Raw genomic sequence first — 18,826 nt, 5'->3', positions numbered from 1 at the left:
GAACGCCGAACACACCTCCAAATCCGAAAAGGACGGAGCCTATTTGGAGTGACGGCTCTCTCCTGCAATGGCTGGCCTCCATTTAGGAAGCCAGCCAATGGGAGAGAGCCAAAATTAGAGGCGGTATTAAGAGCCACTCTAAGAATCATAAGATCTCGCTACTTCCGGTTCTCACGAACCGGATAGTACCTCGACCTAAAAAAGAATCAACGCTCATTAAGAAAGGGAAAAAAAAGGACAAATACAACAATTCCGGACCCAACCACTAGATTGCGGAATAATGCACAGCACATGAATCCAGAAAATTCTTCAAGCTGCAAAACTACACTGACAGGTGTCAAACTATACTTTACCACATATCTAGGATTACAAAGAAAGCTGGTAGCAAAGGAAGGAATTGCCCAAGTTCAGATTTCTAACACTAGCTTCCAATGTGGGATGTAACTTCCCCTGGAGACAGGAGGACTCTGATACCTGGGGTTCTGTTTTAGCGGTGGTCCGGAGCAGTCCGAAGGTGACAGCCACTTTAACTGCTGCTAAGTATGCTGCAACTAACCATCCCGCCCAGAATTCTAGGGACTACTAGAAACAAGAACATTAGGTCTTTTGTACCTGCAACATAATCAATCAATCACGAAATTTGTATTGCGCGCTACTCACCCGGAGGGTAGGGGGTCCGCTACTGCTCGAACAACCAGGTCTTGAGTTGCTTCCTGAAGGAGAGGTGGTCTTGCGTCAGGCGAAGGTGGATGGGGATGGGGAGGGAGTTCCGGGTCTTGGCTGCCAGGTAGGAGAAGGATCTTCCTCCCATGGTGGCTCTTCGGATGCGAGGGACAGTGGCGAGGGCGTGGCTGGTCGATCGTCGCTGGCGGGTGGGGATGTAGAAGGTCAGGCGGTTGTTGAGGTACATGGGGCCCAGGTTGTGGAGGGCCTTGTGAGCGTGGGTGAGGAGTCGGAACGTGATTCTCTTGTTGACGGGGAGCCAGTGCAGGTCTCTCAGGTGTCCGGAGATGTGGATGTGTCAAGGGATGTCCCGGATGAGTCGTGCGGAGGCGTTCTGGATGCGTTGGAGTCTTTTCTGTAGTTTGGCTGTGGTTCCGGTGTAGAGGGTGTTTCCGTAGTCCAGTTGGCTGGTGACGAGTGCTTGGGTGACCGTCTTCCTGGTTTCGGTGGGGATCCAACGGAAGATCCTTCGGGGTATGCGTAGGATGTTGAAACATGATGATGAGACGGCGTTGACTTGTCTGGTCATCGAGAGGGAGGAGTCCATGATGAAGCCCAAGTTGCGTGCGTGGTCCGTAGGTTTGGGTGCGCTGCCCAGGGCAGGGGGCCACCAGGAGTCGTCCCAGGCCGAGGGTGATGATCCAAGGATGAGGACTTCCGTCTTGTCTGAGTTCAGTTTCAGGCGACTGTTCGACATCCACTCGGCTACGTCTTTCATCCCTTCGTGTAGGTTGGTTCTGGCGGTGGCTGGGTCGTTGGTGAGGAAAAGGATCAGCTGGGTGTCGGCGTAGGAGATGATGTTGAGGTTGTGTTGGCGTGCGATGACTGCGAGGGGGCTCATGTAGATGTTGAAGAGGGTGGGGCTGAGTGATGATCCTTGTGGTACGCCGCAGATGGCTTCGGTGGCCTCGGATCTGAACGGGGGAGGCGGACTCTCTGGGTTCTTCCGGCGAGGAACAAGATGATCCACTCTAGTGCCTTCTCTTGGATTCCGATGTTGCTGAGACGCTGCACTAGGGTGCGGTGGCAGACAGTGTCGAACGCTGCGGAGAGGTTCAGGAGGATGAGGGCCGCTGTTTCTCCGTTGTCGAGCAGGGCGCGGATGTCGTCAGTGGCTGCGATGAGGGCGGTCTCGGTGCTGTGGTTGGCCCGGAAGCCGGACTGCGAGTGGTCGAGGGATCCGTTTGTCTCGAGGAAGGCGGCAAGCTGTCTGTTGACGGTCTTCTCTATGACTTTGGCCGGAAAAGGGAGGAGCGAGATGGGGCGGTAGTTCTTGAGGTCGGTGGGGTCTGCTGATTGTTTCTTCAGGAGGGCGCTGAGTTCGGCATGCTTCCAGCTCTCCGGGAAGGTTGCGGTGTCGAAGGAGCAGTTGATGATGTCCCGGAGTTGGGGTGCGATGACGGAGTCGGCCTTGTTGAAGACGTGGTGGGGGCATGGGTCGGTTGGAGATCCGTAGTGGATGGTGTTCATCGTGTGGATGGTGTCTTCGGTGCTGATCGGGGTCCAGGCGCGGAGGGTGGAGGTGGGGGGCGTCGGTTCGGTGGTTGGGTGCGTGGTCTGGGCGCCGAAGCTGTTGTGTATGTCTGCGATCTTGCTGTGGAAGATCGAGGCGACCAATGCATTTGACTGAGATACCACAAATTGGCTGCTAACAAATGACCTGGTGGGCTGGGTCTCCTGTATATTAAATTCTTCTGTGAGCTGAATGCATCTGTCACAGTTTGCGTACATATTTCCTTGCACCAAAGACATACTGTTCTGGGTCATAGGGGAGCCAGACCTCACTAGTAATATGACAAGTCTGTCTTCGTTTTTTGTTATCAAAACCTCTCTTGTCTATGAACAATCCAGAAATAACGTGGTAAACCACCCACAAGAAAAATAAAAAAAAACATGCTAAGAGTTATAAACATGCCCCCATTTGGCATAATGCAGCCATCCACGTTTAGAGACAGAGAGAAGGGTTAAACCATTCCAATCTCTACAAGACCAATTTAATTTGTTGATCTTAGAGAATGCTGTATCTACAACTGAACCACTGCATCAAAAGTAGACTGGGATCTCCCCATATCCCTCGTATTGGAATACCTGAGGATGTGGGGCTACTACCATAAGGGAGTAAATTCTGATTTCTAGCGTTGCGGCTAGAGCTATCGTCCTCGAAGCTGGGGAACCGGGTTCGAGTCTCTCTAACAACGCTTAACATCATGTGATTCTGGGCAAATCACTTAATCTCCCTGCGCCTAACAAAAAAATGAATGTGTCCTGTAACGAAACTGGTACTATGTAAAGTGCTCTGATATCCGATATCTCTGGTCTAGTTCGCGCTATAGATAGATAGACTGTTAGTTCGAGATTCCTTACCTTTGAATTTCCCCAAGGCGTCCGTCTGGATGACGTCGCCGGTGCCTACTTAAATGCCGCCCCTACTTGTGACGTCAGTTCTTTCTTTTTCCACGCCAGCCTACCGCAGATCGAGAGAGCTACCCCTTAGCCGTTTTTTGTCTAACTTTTTTGGCACCTTTTGTCGATGTCTGTTTGAGCCTTGGACGTCCCAATGTTGGACCGGCTTCAAGCCCTGCTTTTCCTGTCACAAGATGATGTCTGTGACTGATCCGCCCCCAGTGTGCTTGTGGTTGTGCGTGTGGTGTCTGAAACGTGACCACGACCCAAAGTCGTGCTCTGACTGCCAGGCCATGCACCCGAAGACTTTTCAGGAGCGGTCCCGGAAGTTGTTGGAGGCCTGGCTGTCGGGTCCACGTCGTTACGGTTTCGTTCGAGTCAGGGGTTCTTTGATGTTGGTGGCTCCGACCCTGGCGCCAGAGGGCCCCTGCAGCTCCAGGCATGGATCCGTATCGACGCTGGCCGATCTCACTAAATCTTCCCCGGCACTGATCTCTACAACGGCTCTCCCGGCGCAGTCTGTGACCCCGGCCGATGCCGTCCCCATCCTTATTCTCGAGTTGGACATGGAGCCGGTCCGATGTCAGAACCGGCGCTGAAGGGTACTTTTGTTCCCCTGTTCATCCCTGGTGTTCCCTATCAACCAGAGGGTGGTGATGAGGAGTGGGAGGGGTCGCTGGACCCTTTAACTGACCATCTGGAAGAATCGGACTGGCGAGAAGACCTGGGTGATGCAAGTGGTCTGGACACCGCAAGACACTGGCAGGATTTCTCCCCCTATCATGGCTACGGAGGAGGGAGCGTCCCATGCTGTGGTGGTGAGAAGGACCGTCAAAGTCCTGAACCTTGAGCTCCCTTTGGTGGCAGACCGTACTAACCTCCTGCCAGAGGTGCTTCACCCTGTGGTTTCCTCTGAACCCCTTTTGCCATTCAATGAAGCCCTTTCTGATATCCCCCTGGGCACTTGGTCCAAGCACAGCACAAAGGCTCCTGTGGAGAGAACAATTGCCCGCCGCCTCGCCCAGTCCCGGGCGGCCCAGTGTTCCTGGCCCAACACCCTTCCTCTGAGAGCTTGGTGGTCCAAGCCTCTTCTTCTAAGAGTGCATTCACTTCTGCTCCTCCAGGTAGGAAATCCAAGAAGCTGAACCATCTTGGGAAACAAATGTTCTCTTCCTCCAGCTTGGCACTGTGGTCTGTGAATACAGAGTGCCTATTGGGCCACTATCCCATACCATCTGGGATACGGTTACGCAGGTGCTGCTTCAGTGCCCGGAGGATGCTCAGGCCGTTCTCTTCCAGGCACTTGTGGATGGGAGAGAGGCAGCAAAATTCGCCATTCGGTGTGGACTGGATATCACTGACTCACTGGGCAGAAAAAATGCTACGTCAGTAGCCCTCAGACGCCACGCCTTGTTGAGGACATCCGGTTTCGGGGGATGCCCAGTCAACCTTCACGGCCATGCCCTTTGATTGCGGTAGTCTTTTTGGCGACAAAGCAGACTCGACGCCTGAGCATTTTAAAGACTCTCGAGCTACGGCCAGATCTTTGAGCCTCGCTGCGCCTTCCCATCCACTCCAGTCTGCTTTTCGTCCCTTTCGTGGCTATGGAAGGGACGCCCAACCACGTCCAGCCTACCCACCGGTTCACGCAAGCTGCCCAGCTTCTGCGTGGCCGTGGGACCCGGTGTCCTCGCGGGTCTGGGAGCCAGCGGGCGGGCCAGTCCACCATCTCTCCCATCTGCCATTGCCTCCAAACCCTCCTACTCCGACATTCCAGGCCCATCTTCAGCCAGTTGGAAGCAGGATTTACCATAATCTTCTCCACTGGCAATTCATCACGTCAGACAGGTGGGATCTGCAAATCATCCAAAAGGGGTGCTCCCTCCCCTTCGAGACTACCCCTCCCTCTATGTCACCGTCTTACGATTGCATGTCGGAGAATCATTTGGCACTTCTCCGCCAGGAAGTTTCAGCCCTTTTCGCTAACGGAGCTATAGAGCAGGTCCCTGCGCCAGAAGTAGGTCGTGGTTGGTATTCCTGTAACTTTCTGGTGCTCAAGAAGGATAAAGGCCTGATTCCTATTCTAGACCTACGGGCCCTCAACCGCTTCCTCCAGAAGGAGAAGTTTTAAGATGCTCACGTTAGCTCAAGTTCTGTCTGGCCCTGACCCCCGAGACTGGATGGTGGTGTTAGACCTGCAGGAAGCTTATTTCCACATTCCCGTCCTGCCAGCTCTCAGACGCTATATACTGTTCACGGTGGGCCACACGCATTTTCTGTTCACCATGCTTCCCTTTGGCCTTACCAGTGCCCCTCGGGTGTTCACAAAGGTGATGGCGGTGATCGCAGCTCATCTGCGCAGATCAGGTGTTCCATTCTTCCCCGATCTCGATAACTGGCTTTGAAGGCGGGTCCGCCCCAGGCTGTCGTCTCCCATCTCCAGACTACGGCGGATCTCCTGCATTCACTGGGGAATCTTTGGGACTAGGTCCAGATTTCAGAGAGGACTATGACACAGATGCAGTGGTGGTAAACGAACCAAGATTGGGTCTAAGGCAGACCCATCTCCCTTCCCCCAACCAGATTTAACCTGATTTAAAGGTGGTGATGGATGCGTCACTTCTGGAATGGGGCAGCCACCTGGGGGGAGGTGGATATCAGAGGTGTCTGGTGTCCGGGGGAGAACAGGCTCCATATCAACCTGTTCGAGCACCGGACGATCAGGCTGGCACTGAAGGCATTCCTTCCCTCTCTCAAAGGTAAAGTGGTGCAGAGGCTTACAGACCACACCTCTGCCATGTGGCACTAAAACAAACAGGCGGGGTTGGGTCGTGGACCCTTTGTCAGGAGGCTCTCCGCCTCTGGACATGACAGGAACATCAGGGCATAACCCTGGTGGTTCAACACCGGACAGGTTCTCTGAATGCCAGAGCGGTCAAACTCAGCCATCGGTGCTTGGATGCTCACGAATTGCTTCTTCGATCGGAGGTGGTGGACGGTCTCTTACTGCTGTTGAGAGAGCCTTGGTTAGCTCTGTTCACCACTGAAGAGAACGCGCAATGTCCGCAGTATTGCGCGATGGAGTTTTCAAGGCAGCTCCCGCCCAGCGACGCTTACTGTGGCATCCTGTACGCCTTTCTGTCTGTACCACTTCTGACCCAAGCGCTCAAGTAGATCAAGTGCAATCGGACCCAAGTTATCCTTGTGGCTCCAGACTGGGCACGAAGAGTCTGGTGCCCTGAGCATGGCCATCTGTCCTCCAATCAGTCTGCCTGTTCAGGAGGGTCGTCTGTCACAGCAGCAGCAGGGAACGGTTCTTCACTCTAACTTGTCTAGTCTCCACCTCCTTGCGTGGAAATTGAGCTGCGACAATGGACAGCTTTCGACCTTTTGCCCGAAGTCTGTTATCTTGGCAGCCAGGCATCCATCCACTAAATTGGTATACGCCTGTAGATGGAACAAGTTTGTGGCATGGTCCACAGCAAAGGTTGTGGATCCCCTTTCTGTCCCTCTTTCCTAGGTCCTTTTGTATATACTTTTTTTGACCTTGCAGGGCTCTACTCTGGGCACTCTCAAAGGTTATCTTGCAGCTTGCTCTGCTTTACTTTGACTTCCAGATCAGCCATCCTTGTTCATGTCTCCTATTGTTAACAGATTCTTTAAGGGCAATACTCTGTTTCCTCCATCTCCCTTCATATTGCTACAAATGGGGGTGGGGTCGCACACTACTCACACACCGGCGGTGTCGCCCCTAAGGACTCTGGTCAATGTAGTAAAGTGTTCGCGATGCATCATCTTTCGATCTTCTGCTATCTTCGCTGTCTTCGCCATCCCTGGACACGTGTTTCGGGGTATCGCCCCTCGTCAGCAGGGATAGGCCGTGTACTGGGGTTGCCGATGGCTGCCAATATCTGCCAGGTATAGTACCACTCAGGCGCGTAGGTGCGGGATCCCAGGCTCGTCAGCCCACTGCTCACGGGAGCTTTAAAGTTACAAATGGGGGTGGGGTCGCACACTACTCACACACCGGCGGTGTCGCCCCAAAGGACTCTGGTCAATGTAGTAAAGTGTTCGCGATGCATCATCGTTCGATCTTCTGCTATCTTCGCCATCCCTGGACACTTGTTTCAGGGTATCACCCCTCGTCAACAGTGATAGGCCGTGTACTGGGGTTGCTGCACCTACGCGCCTGAGTGGTACTATACCTGGCAGATATTGGCAGCCATCGGCAACCCCAGTACACAGCCTATCCCTGCTGACGAGGGGTGATACCCCGAGACACGTGTCCAGGGATGGCGAAGATAGCAGAAGATCGAAAGATGATGCATCGCAAACACTTTACTACATTGACCAGAGTCCTTGGGGGCGACACCGCCGGTGTGTGAGTAGTGTGCGACCCCACCCCCATTTGTAACTTTAAAGCTCCCGTGAGCAGTGGGCTGACGAGCCTGGGATCCCGCACCTACGCGCCTGAGTGGTACTATACCTGGCAGATATTGGCAGCCATCGGCAACCCCAGTACACGGCCTATCCCTGCTGACGAGGGGCGATACCCAGAAACACGTGTCCAGGGATGGCGAAGATAGCAGAAGATCGAAAGATGATGCATCGCGAACACTTTACTACATTGACCAGAGTCCTTAGGGGCGACACCGCCGGTGTGTGAGTAGTGTGCGACCCCACCCCCATTTGTCCCTTCATATTGCACCAGTGTCCACCTTTTGGCCCAGCTCCGCATCCTTCCAAGGAGGAGGAGAGACTCCACTGTCTGGACCCTAAACGTGTGCTGTTGTTCTATCTTGACCGCACAAAAGACTTCCTGGTGGGTGATCAACTTTGTTGGCTATGTGGGTGCCAAGAAAGGCCAGGCTATTAAAAAACATACCCTCTCTCGATGGGTTGTCATTGCATTAAGATTTGCTATGCTTTAGCAAAGAAGGATCCTCCGGTGGGGTTGCATGCTCATTCCACTAGGGCTAAGGCAGCAACCACTGCATTGGCACGTGGAGTCCCCACTCCTTTATCTGCTAGGCGGCAACGTGGGCATCTCTGTGCATGTTTAATAGACACTATTGCTTGGACAGTCCAGTCCAGAGGGATGGCTATTTTGCCCGTTTGGTCCTCCAGGATTTTCTCGTGTGAACCTGGCTCACAGACTCTCCTCTGGGGATGATATTGCTGGTGTATCTATTCTAAGGTAAGGAATCAACAACTAACCGTATCTATCAGATAAAAAACGTACATACCTTCAGTACCGTATCTGGTAGTGACATATGTTAGTTGTAGATTCTTTACTGCCCCACCCATCCTCCCCGCTCTGCGAACTGATTTCTAGTGATAGGGACTCCCTTACAGGGCCCTAGTTGTGGGGCATCAGTGGTCAGTATCTTTCATGGCTCCGCGCTCCTGGTGTGGAAAATAGTGTCAGAACTGATGTCAGCACGCAGTGGCGGCGCGCAGCTAGGCCCCGCAGCGGCATCCCGGTGACCTCAACGCCAACCACGAACGTGGAGGCGACTGATGTCACCTACCGATACTCAGGAATATTACTAAAGAAAATATCTCCGGATCCAGACTGGCGTCTGGGGGAAATTCTACCGTAAGGAATCTACAACTTAACATATGGCTCTACCAGATACGTTGTTACCGAAGGTAAGCAAATAGTTCCTCTCAAACCCTCTGGCAGACCACTCACAAAACACCTGGCAAACAAACATTTATTATGAATATATGGAGAAAGATTATTCTTGGAGTAGCTGAAATCCATAATTAAGGCATCAGGCACCTGCCTGTAGTTGAAGTAGGCAGGTGGCACTTTAAGGTGCCACAGAATTGGCATTCGATTGACAAATTGGCCATACCGTGCTTTCTCTGTTGTGAATCCCCAGCTCTGGAATAAGTTACCGGAGAGCTTACTTGGGGAAGCTAGGCTACTCCTATTAGGAAGAAACTTAAAACCATCTTGTTTACTGAGTCATTTGGATAAACCTACCTCAATCTCTGTGTGACCAGCAATTAATTAAGGAACTTTGGGGTTCTGGGTCAATAGCTCCTAGAGACCATTGGTGATTTGGCGCTTTACAAATTCAAATTAACATAACATACCTTGCTGGCTAGAGATTCTAAATGCTGGAGATGTCAGCAGCTCTGTAATGACTTATTGCACATTATATGGTGTTTGGTCTTGGCCAGTTGCTAGTCAGCAGTCTAGGCTACCATAGGAAATCTTTAACTAGTCTTGAAATGGCATCTAATAGGTTGGCTCTACTCTGTTAAGCAACTTGCACACCAGACACTTAACAACACCTCAGGCAGTTGCTATCAGTGACATTGGTCTTCGCCCAAAAAAATAGGAATCCCATAGCCCACCAATGAGTGAAGACTGGTTTATCGAAATGCACAAACTGGCCCCATGAGCAAATAATCTAGACTAGAGATTTGAAGGCAAAGATGCCTGTTTGCCTTGACTTGTGGTCGCCCTTCCTTGATGCTGGGAATGGGGTCTGAGCCAGTCGGGACGCAGGCATCTCACTCACTAGAGACTTTTCTTTTATTGTGATCAACCGCAGTCCTCACTTACCCTGAAATAGGGCCCTAGAAATGAGACACGCTGGCCCTGAGAAAGTTGGGACAGTGAACCTGTTGATTCTAATATCGGCAGAATGTAGTGAGGGCCAACAATTCTAGGGTATACCTTTAATCCTATGTGCCATTGTAACCAATAGTTTAAAGAGTGCACCTATTGCACAACCAGTCCTAACTGAGCAAGAAGAAATGATCTAAAGAGCCACACCTGTTTGCTATACGTTTCTTGCTAGTTCCAGTGTGCTGTAAAGACCTGAAAGGGACAATCTGAGTTATTTGCGGGAGGACACCTACCTTGCACACTGCACTTATTTTTGCATCTTGATTGATGCTGGAGTGCTAAATTTGTGTTTTGTTCCCCTGCTCCAGTCTTTCCTAAAGTGTTACTCATGAATCCATTCCCCTTATCGTCCCAAAAAGCTGCACTATGTGTATTGCCAGTTTTGTTGTTCTATTCTCATTGTTGTGCTATCGCTTTGCTACATTGTGGTCTACTTCAGACTGCAGAACTGCAAAATGAAACCTTTGTGTGACCTATTTGCTTCGTAATGGTTGTTTAACATGCTGTATCCCCCGATACAGATAAGTTGTGCATCATACTTCCAGATAAAACAAAAAACTGCGTGTATGCAGTCCTCTGAATAAATTTGTAGGTGTGTGCCTATTTTTTTGTAATAAAAACAATGAGTTGTAGTTCCCGGACACCAAGCTTAGGCTCCACATGGTAGTGAGGCAGTGCATTTTTTGAGAGACGCACATAGGTCTGAGAAGCCGGGACATGACTATGAAGCAGGCATACAAGTGACAAGAAAAGCCAACCAATGGTAATCAACGCTGCGGTCTAATATGAAAAAAAAGAAGAAAAAAATACCTAAAAAAGGAAGGACATGCAACTAATATACTTAGTATTTTCTCCTCCTGTTTCTGCAAACAGAATCTTGGGGCACTGATCACTGTGTTCTTTTGCTTTTTTCTTTCTTTAACAGGCAACCTTTCCAAACTTTAAGGAATCCGTGAACGTGATTTCTTTCAAGGGTTATGATGTATTTTCCAGTGACTTTTTTATTTATTTCTTAAAAAAAAAAAATGACCTCCATGATGTTTTCATTGTGTTTCGGTCTGATCTCATATCCCTAATGAATGTCCACACTTGCAGAGGTTTTCCCCGAGGACCTTAAAGGACAGTGGGAACATTTGACTCCATAGCCTGCAGAGAAGTCCAAAACAGACATGCAGCATTTGTTTCAGAGATGTCGAGAGCACAAGAAGATACACCTTTGTTTAGTCCATGGCCTCTGAAGGCTTCCAAGGAGGGAGATCCACAAAACGGAGCCAATCACAATAACAGTGCAGCTCCCAAACAAAGTTGACACATATTATGTTGAAATCAAAGAAAACAAGATTTTTGGAAATTGAAGAATTTAGACGACATTCTGGATCGAAGCAAACAGTTGTTCTTGAGTGAATTAAGAAGCAACAGCAATATCAGCAGCCGCCATTGCAGTAAATGTCCTTCCTTTATTTGATTTTATTACAGGGCACCATCATCACTTCCAGTCACGCAAGTGGCTGCTCACCACCAGAGACCACACCAGCACACATTACTCCAATAAAGATTACTCCGAGAAGATCTGACTCCAACAACAAGATCATTCACCCCTACCTACAGGTTATGTTCTCCACATTGGTAAAAACGTTAGGATCAATCTAGATGCTCCAGAAGACCATTTCATGCATACCTAGGCCCATCACTGCTTTCATCATTTTCATAATCCTCTGTCTGAAGATATCACTGATAGATTAGACTCCTTCCAGAATTTCGTTTATTGACCTCAATAAGGAAATCAGTCTGATAAGCAGCGAAACATAATATTCCATTACCTATTTTGACAATATCTTTCAATTTATACGAGGCAATATCATACCTGTTAATCGTCGAGCCCTGTACTGCTTTTTGTTCCAGAGATAGTGGAAGAAGCTATTGAACTCTTCTTGACTGAACCTTCTGTGAGAACTGCACCTTGTGTTGTTCCAACCTGATCCTCAAGCAGACTTCGTAAATGTTTCCTCTGTGGTGGTGATACGCTACAGGCCATCTGCAACAATTCCTCCAAAAAAGGGATTCAAGAGTGAGGCATTCTCAGCACTATGCATAGTTATTTTAATGGTGATCTAAATAATTTGCCTTATTGCTCACATGTTTAGGGATCAGTCTTCTCTGCAGAGTATGTAGGGCAGCTTTACCCTAAGGAGGGCACTTTTGATGGCGTAGTCTTATTGCTCACTTTGTAGTGGATGAGAAGTAGCTGCTGATCAGTAACTTTGGTGTCCTGGTTCACAATGGAAGGGATGATTCCAGACTACTCGGGATCAGCCAAAAGTCACTAAAAATTACTTATGCGATGTTAGGGCATTCATTTTTTCATGATCAGAAAGACTTCGAAAGTGTTTTTCCTCTCATAGGGATTGCGTTTACTTATGTACAAATGAACCTTCACGTTAGTTTTAAATATATAAAACATTGGTCTTCAATGTCTTCACTGAAGTTGATAAATCTGATGGGCCCCACTTTTAATGTTTAGAGTTGCACTGCTTGCAGTGAACTCGGTTTTCAAGCACTCGTTGCCTCCTGTCACATAGATTGTTTCATATCTAGATGGCCACTACCAGTCCCTCAGCAAAATTCATGAACAGGCCCATTAAAATTCTAAGTGGATTTGTTTAAGGCTCTTGCAGAAACCCAGGTAGACCACATATTTCTAGGTTTTTCTGGTATAATTGAGTCTTAAAGTCAGATAATTTGTTTCACAAAACATTTTTCTCGTAAAGACATGCTGCTGTAAATCTTATGCTTCTTTAGCTTCAAGATAACCACAGCCAATGTCTAGTATGAGTTTAAAGTTTCCAGTCTCTCTCATCCTATTGTGAAGTTGGCATATATATATGTTTTACCCTTTCACTCTAGCTCAGCACTTGTGTTCAGAATGTGATAAAACAAGTTTGTGAGCGATAATGCTGGTAGTAATGCCTCCGTGCCTTTTGTTTAGAGGTAACAGTTTACTCCCTTTTAGAAGGGTCAATTTGATCCAGTCCTTGGCGTTCATTTAAGAACTTGGGTCTAATTTTTACAAGTTTCTACCCATGAGTTAATTCTCGATGGAAGCACCTTTGGCAGGAGTTTCTGCTGTGCATCTATTGGGAGGAGTCTCGATCAATTTGGCAAAAATGGACTCTTATTTTGGAAAAGTTGTTCAAGCTCTGTTTTGGCGATCATTGATGGACAACAATGTGTTTGAGCATTTCTGTTGGGACTCGGGCTGAGCCAGTCAGGGACTCATTCATTGTGTTCCTAATCAACTCCATTGTGCTTTCGGCTCTGTGCTTCAGGTTGTTTTCGTGCTTGGATGCTAACTTTATCTTCACGTTTTCAGCTTTCATTCGGACAACACCCCCCTTTCTTCAATTACTCCATAGTTTAGTCATCGCACAAAATATTGTGCCATATCACTACAAAATCACCTGAGTGCTATTTTGCATACAGTTTAAAATGGGATATTTTGTGTAAATGGTTCCTTCTTATCCTGGCTTTCAATTCTGATTCATGGAGTGGCACGTGCACACTTTGAACAGTGTAGGAAATACCATGTATGTTCTTTAAAATTGTTATTGGCCTATGGTAGCCTTGCTTGTTCTCTTTGCTCAGTCATCCACTTTGAAGGGACATCTTGATCTAGTGTGAAAAATCTGCGGTTATGTCAAATGATAGTTGGAAAACTTTTATTAGCTGAAATTTAAAAAAAAATCCGTCAATCACTTAGCTCGGCGATGGTATCACCTCTTGAGTATGAAAGCTAAAAGACATGTTACAGGATGCAAATTGATCTTTTCATACACAAGGTTCCAGTGAAGATCTTGTAACGAAATCAGCTCAAAGAGCAATACAGGTGAAGAAACTGATAACATAGGATTTTACACAATCGGCATTTAAACTGAGGCAACAATATAAACCTTTCAAATGCGGACCAAGCCGTTTAATAATTTTTGTCTACAGTGCAAAGCGGGGTTTTACATGTCTTGAGACCAGCATAATTTGGCAGCATTGATTTAGCATTGCACAACATAACTACCACTGCTACAGGTTCTAAATCTAAATTCTTTGAAAGTTTAGGTGATGCCAGATGCAACACCCACCTTTAATAACCAGCTTAACTGTGACATAAAGGGCATTCAAGGCTTTTGATTTGTTTATTTTCCCAATCCCTGAACTATATCTTGTCACTACTTTGCTCCAGGGTTCATTTGAAAACTTCTGTTTCTTATCCTTTCATATGCACTTCTAGGCCAAAGAAATTTGAAATCATGTACATCACTATAATTTAACACGGGTGAAAGCTTGGGTAGATTAAATAATATTGAAAGGCAGTTAGTGACACTTAGATAACAAGCAGGATAGGATGGGCATTTTTCTTACCATGGCATTTCAGTTTTTATTTTTTATTTATTTTCCAAAATCGCCAATAATTAATTTGTTCATTTGGAAGTTGAGCTATGATACGTACGTAAAAATAATAAAACAAAAGCGATGACCGTTTTGAAATTGGTTTGTATAAATGAAGGACATTTTTCTCAAGCGCTGGTGAAAAAATCTGTCGCGGTGATGTGCATCATAACCACATTTAAGACTCTGTGTAAGTTTTCGATAAGGATGAATATGGGTCCTCTAGGGGGGCGAAATGCGATCTTGCTTAAAGTTAAATGAACACAAGGTTGAATGATGATTAATCTAGGCATGCTGTTTGGCTCTTGGTTTCTTTAATTCCATTTTGCTCAACACTTTTTGCACTTACTGTGCACTTATGAGAATCGCTGCAGCAATTGCTTTAAAATACCCTAGGAGCAAATCTGTAAATTTATGCTTTTAATATATCACGGAAGGCTGTAATACTGCTTAGTTCACCAAAGTGGTACCCAGTTGGCCACTTTATCTGTTGTAATCAATACTTGGTTCGTTTCCATCCCCTGATTTCAGCTTCATTAACTGTCAAAATCTAAGGATTTGGGAGAAAAAATGTGGCATGCAAGCAAATGACCAGCACTTCCATTCCTTAAAATCTGACGGGATTGATGCCACGAGAAGCAAATGATACATCAGCAGGAACAAGAGATTTACCAACAGTCACGAGATCAAGCATTGCCCTGCTTCAGTCTCACTAAATGAACAAGGCACTTTGAATAATGGAGTTTCATGTTGAACTAGTGGCAGTCTTCCCTTGACAGCTTTGACAAGCAAGAGTTCTAGTCTGCGGAGCAGCACCCCCGTGCTTCCAGAAACTCTAGCCCCTAAGTAAGCGAGTATATGCAGCTCACCGTTCTCATTCCCCCTGAGAAGGCATTGAGGAGTGATTTGAAGATGTTCTGTCTTAGGTAAGGCGAGTTGATGGGGTTGCAGATGAATTGAGCACATGTGTGAAGACTCGCTCTGTGCTAATCATACTGTCCAGATTTCACCTTTTTGATGAAAGCTCCCCCAACTCCTTTGCTCAAAAAGTCTTTTTTCGCAACATTTTCTGCTCACTTTGTAATGACTAATGTTTCCTTTCCTCCCTTGTTTTCACCCTCAGTGCTTTGAAACCGCCTGAGCGAAATATGCGCCAAACATGCAGCCTATAACATATCCTCTGGGTAAATCTGATGAGCAAAGGTGCAGGGACTAAAATGCTGAGTTGGGGTCTTGTTTAGCAGGTGTAATGACCGAGATAAGTTGGAGAAACCGCCTAAAGGAGATTTTCTTTATTATACAGAATGTTTGACTTTGGGCAGCATACCACCAAGGTAGTTTAGAATAGTTTGGAATCCTAGCTTAGATTCTGAAATATGTTTGTGCCCCTGTCAGTAATCCTGATCCACTCCCAACCTTTGGCTGTCTAGACATAGCAAACACAACAGCTTCTCTGTACAGATAAAGGGCCAAACAAATCTTCGAGGTCATGAGACAAAATAGTCAGCTGACTTTCTACTGTGTGCTGTTCATGAGCCCTAACTTTCTGATGATGTATTTTTATTTTATGGAAATTCAAATTCCAGATAAATTTGGGAAATGAGGAGTTCCTTAAATGTCTGTATTGTTTTTCCAGGGCATACTTGGAGCGGGATGTTGCTTTGTCTGACGAGCTGGTTCACAAATACAGCAATGTTGTACTGGACCACTTAAACTGCGCTGTGAAGGAGCTCCGGCGTCTCTTCTTGGTAGAGGACTTGGTGGATTCCTTAAAGGTACGCAATCTAAGTTGTAGTTATTGTTTAACTGTACAATGTCTCAGCCCTACCATCATTATTTAAGACACATAAAGTGATGAAATCCTAAATGAAAGAACATTACCAGGTCACAATTTTAACAGGGCAGCAGGTCACCTCGATGCTGTGATGGTGTTTTCTGATTGTTGTGCGCAACATAGTGACGGGTGCCATGAGTTAAAGCCAAGTAAAGGACTTCGGCTCTCAGTGAAGTCCTTTGAAGATGGAGCCGGTAATGGCAAAGGTGTGTGTGGTATTAAATGGTTTTTTTTTTGTTTTGTTTTTTAATACTGCTGACCTCCCCTAGGGAATGAGTATTAGACAATTTTTCTTGAATAAACCAGGCAGGGTTACATTCGCGTATACCTAAAATGTTATAGCTGTTCATATCCCAAAGGTGTACAAATGGTCATTGACTAGAATAACTGTATTGCTTAGGTTACTGTCTGCAGGGTTATGGACACCTTTCAAGCACACTGGCTAACCAGATCAATGTCCATGCACCCATTTGTGTTCAGCTAGTGTGGCTAGAGACCATAGTGGTGTAGGTTTGCAATTAAGCCATTTGCTCGGTGTTCAGTTGCTGGTGTAAAGGACAATAGTATAGGCCATGGGCAGAGTTTGGCAAATTATATCCACATTTCTGCTGTTCCAACTTGATGGCATGTCACAGCAAGCTACTATTTATCATCGAGGCCCTGCATCTTTGACACTCCTCAACATTTTGTTATGCCATTAATTTGTGAAGCACACTTGTTGCCCAAAAGCCTGCAAGTATTATGTAGAGAATTGTTTTACCAAAACGAAAGCATATATAGCATGTCTACTAAAAGTGACAAGGGAACATTATAGGAATAAAAACTACAATGAATGAAACCAAAAGGGGAGGGGGCAGCATTGCAATAGTTTATGTAGCAGATTTGCTTTGAGGATATACTGCAATAGTAGAAGAGATTTGTGTCCGCTGCAGATGGAAAGTAAATTGTGATGGAGCCTTAGGGACTTCAGATATGAATTCCACACATCACATATGATATAGTCACATAAGCAATTGCAAGCCAACCATTGCACAATTATATTTGGGAACATGTGCTGCAAGTGCTTCCCCACTTTTTGTAGTTAAGGCATAACACAGAATAGGCAGATTTATTTATTTTCTGCAGCCCTTTAACTGAAAAAAGAGTCAAAGATATTCTTGCTTCCAGGTGAAGGGAGCACACACCTTCTAACACAGAGGTCCCGCTGCAGGTAACTTAAAACATAACATAACGTGTATTTGTAAAGCGCACTTTCACCCACAGGTCTCTTGGCACTAAATAACAAATGTTTGTTACCCAACTCAATGCTACTCATTTCATCAACCTCCGATTGAAGAAAGGCTGAGTGGACACGCTGGGATTTGAACCGGTGACCATGAGGTCGAACACAGGCCCCTGCAATGGAAGCATTAGTCGACTGAGCCACCAGACCCGGCATTGCAATTGCTAGTCAGATTATGCTTCTGAGGGCAGTATTCTCACAGTCCATTCCAGGCAAATAAGTGTTTGGCCCTTGTTACTTAGCAGTTTATTGAACTACCAATTTCTGATCCTTTAGCATGATGTGCAAACAGATGGCACTCTAGGGACAGGGTTCCAGCCCTAGGTTTGTGCATGCCAATAAGCTATGAACAAATAAGTCAGATACTGAAGTTAAGGTTTCCTGTGTCTTTTTGTTGGTTCAGCACAGAAGCTGGACCAATCGATCAGGCTTTACGAGCAGGCCTAAGTGATTCTGATGGATAATTCGAACCATTAATTTCTCACTTTGTGAATATTCCCCAGGCGCCTGATTGGATCTAGAAACTTTAAAGCAGAACTTCTGTATGCCGGTAGGTGGTCTTGTGGGTTTGCAACCAATTTGGTACGCTCCACAAGTGACAAGCAAAGCTGCATATTAGTGCGACCCATACGTGCTGACATCAGTTCCGTTCTTTCTGTGTCTTCCTGTGTTCAGCCAAAGTTGTTCCTTGGTCTTTCCAGATACCTTTTTGGAATTTGTACACCATGCGTAAGAGAAATTGTCTCCCCAAACAGGTTTCAAGCTGTGCAGGGACGGTCTCAAGTAGATGTGACAGACCCTCACAAAGTATACTTGTGGAGCCTTGGGACAGAGCACCATTCCCGGGCTTGTGGCACTTAAACCCAGGTGAATCCAAAATCTGTGCAGGGACTGAGGCAAAGCTGTATGTTGGTGAACATTAAAAGACTTTATGCCATGACCAATCCAAGTCAAAAACAAGGTCCTGTTCCCATCGCAGATAGTCGTGCTTGAAGTCTTGGTTACGTTCAAAAGCTTTACATTATGCTTTCCAACTCCGAGCAGAATCCACCATGTTCTTGATTGAGGCCCCACCCTTTCCAACCAGAGTACAGCCAGTGGACAAACCCTCTGAATCTGATACTTTGCCCATACCTTACCAGGAATCAGACATTGGTCAATATTTCCAGCACTTATTCAAAGAATGACACTTTTGATGAATGGTATGATTTTATCCTTCAATACAATGAGGAAAATTGCAATTAAGACTCCTGCCTGAGATACTGAAATGTCATAGCTGGTAACGAGTGCCCGACTGAGAGTTCAGTGCACTTTGCCACCTGTGCTCACGGCTTCTGTCGTGCAAGGTTGGGTAGCTCTGATTTATTGTTGTGGTAAAAACAATCCAATCCTTGATTGTATCTAACTAGCCAGGTTATAAAAGGATTATTACTCCCTGTACTACCAGGGACCAGATAGACAACCGAACTTTGCCCCCACAGGCTGTTGGCCTCCTTGCACA

General features: G+C 46.7%; 1 protein-coding gene across 2 annotated transcripts in view; it reads left to right on the top strand.

Moving 5' to 3' along the window:
• RTN4 (reticulon 4) overlaps positions 1-18,826 on the top strand; it is a 223,482-nt gene that overhangs the window by 133,028 nt on the left and 71,628 nt on the right. For both annotated transcript variants that reach the window (XM_078649486.1, XM_078649487.1), the window contains one exon: positions 15,846-15,984. In XM_078649486.1, coding sequence (XP_078505612.1) covers positions 15,846-15,984 — 139 coding nt within the window. The remainder of the gene's footprint in view (positions 1-15,845; positions 15,985-18,826) is intronic.

The sequence above is a fragment of the Lissotriton helveticus genome, chromosome 6 (assembly GCF_964261635.1).
Source record: "Lissotriton helveticus chromosome 6, aLisHel1.1, whole genome shotgun sequence".
NCBI classification, from domain to species: domain Eukaryota; kingdom Metazoa; phylum Chordata; class Amphibia; order Caudata; family Salamandridae; genus Lissotriton; species Lissotriton helveticus.
Note: the sequence above shows the minus strand (reverse complement) of the source record. Positions and strands in the feature narration are given on the sequence as shown.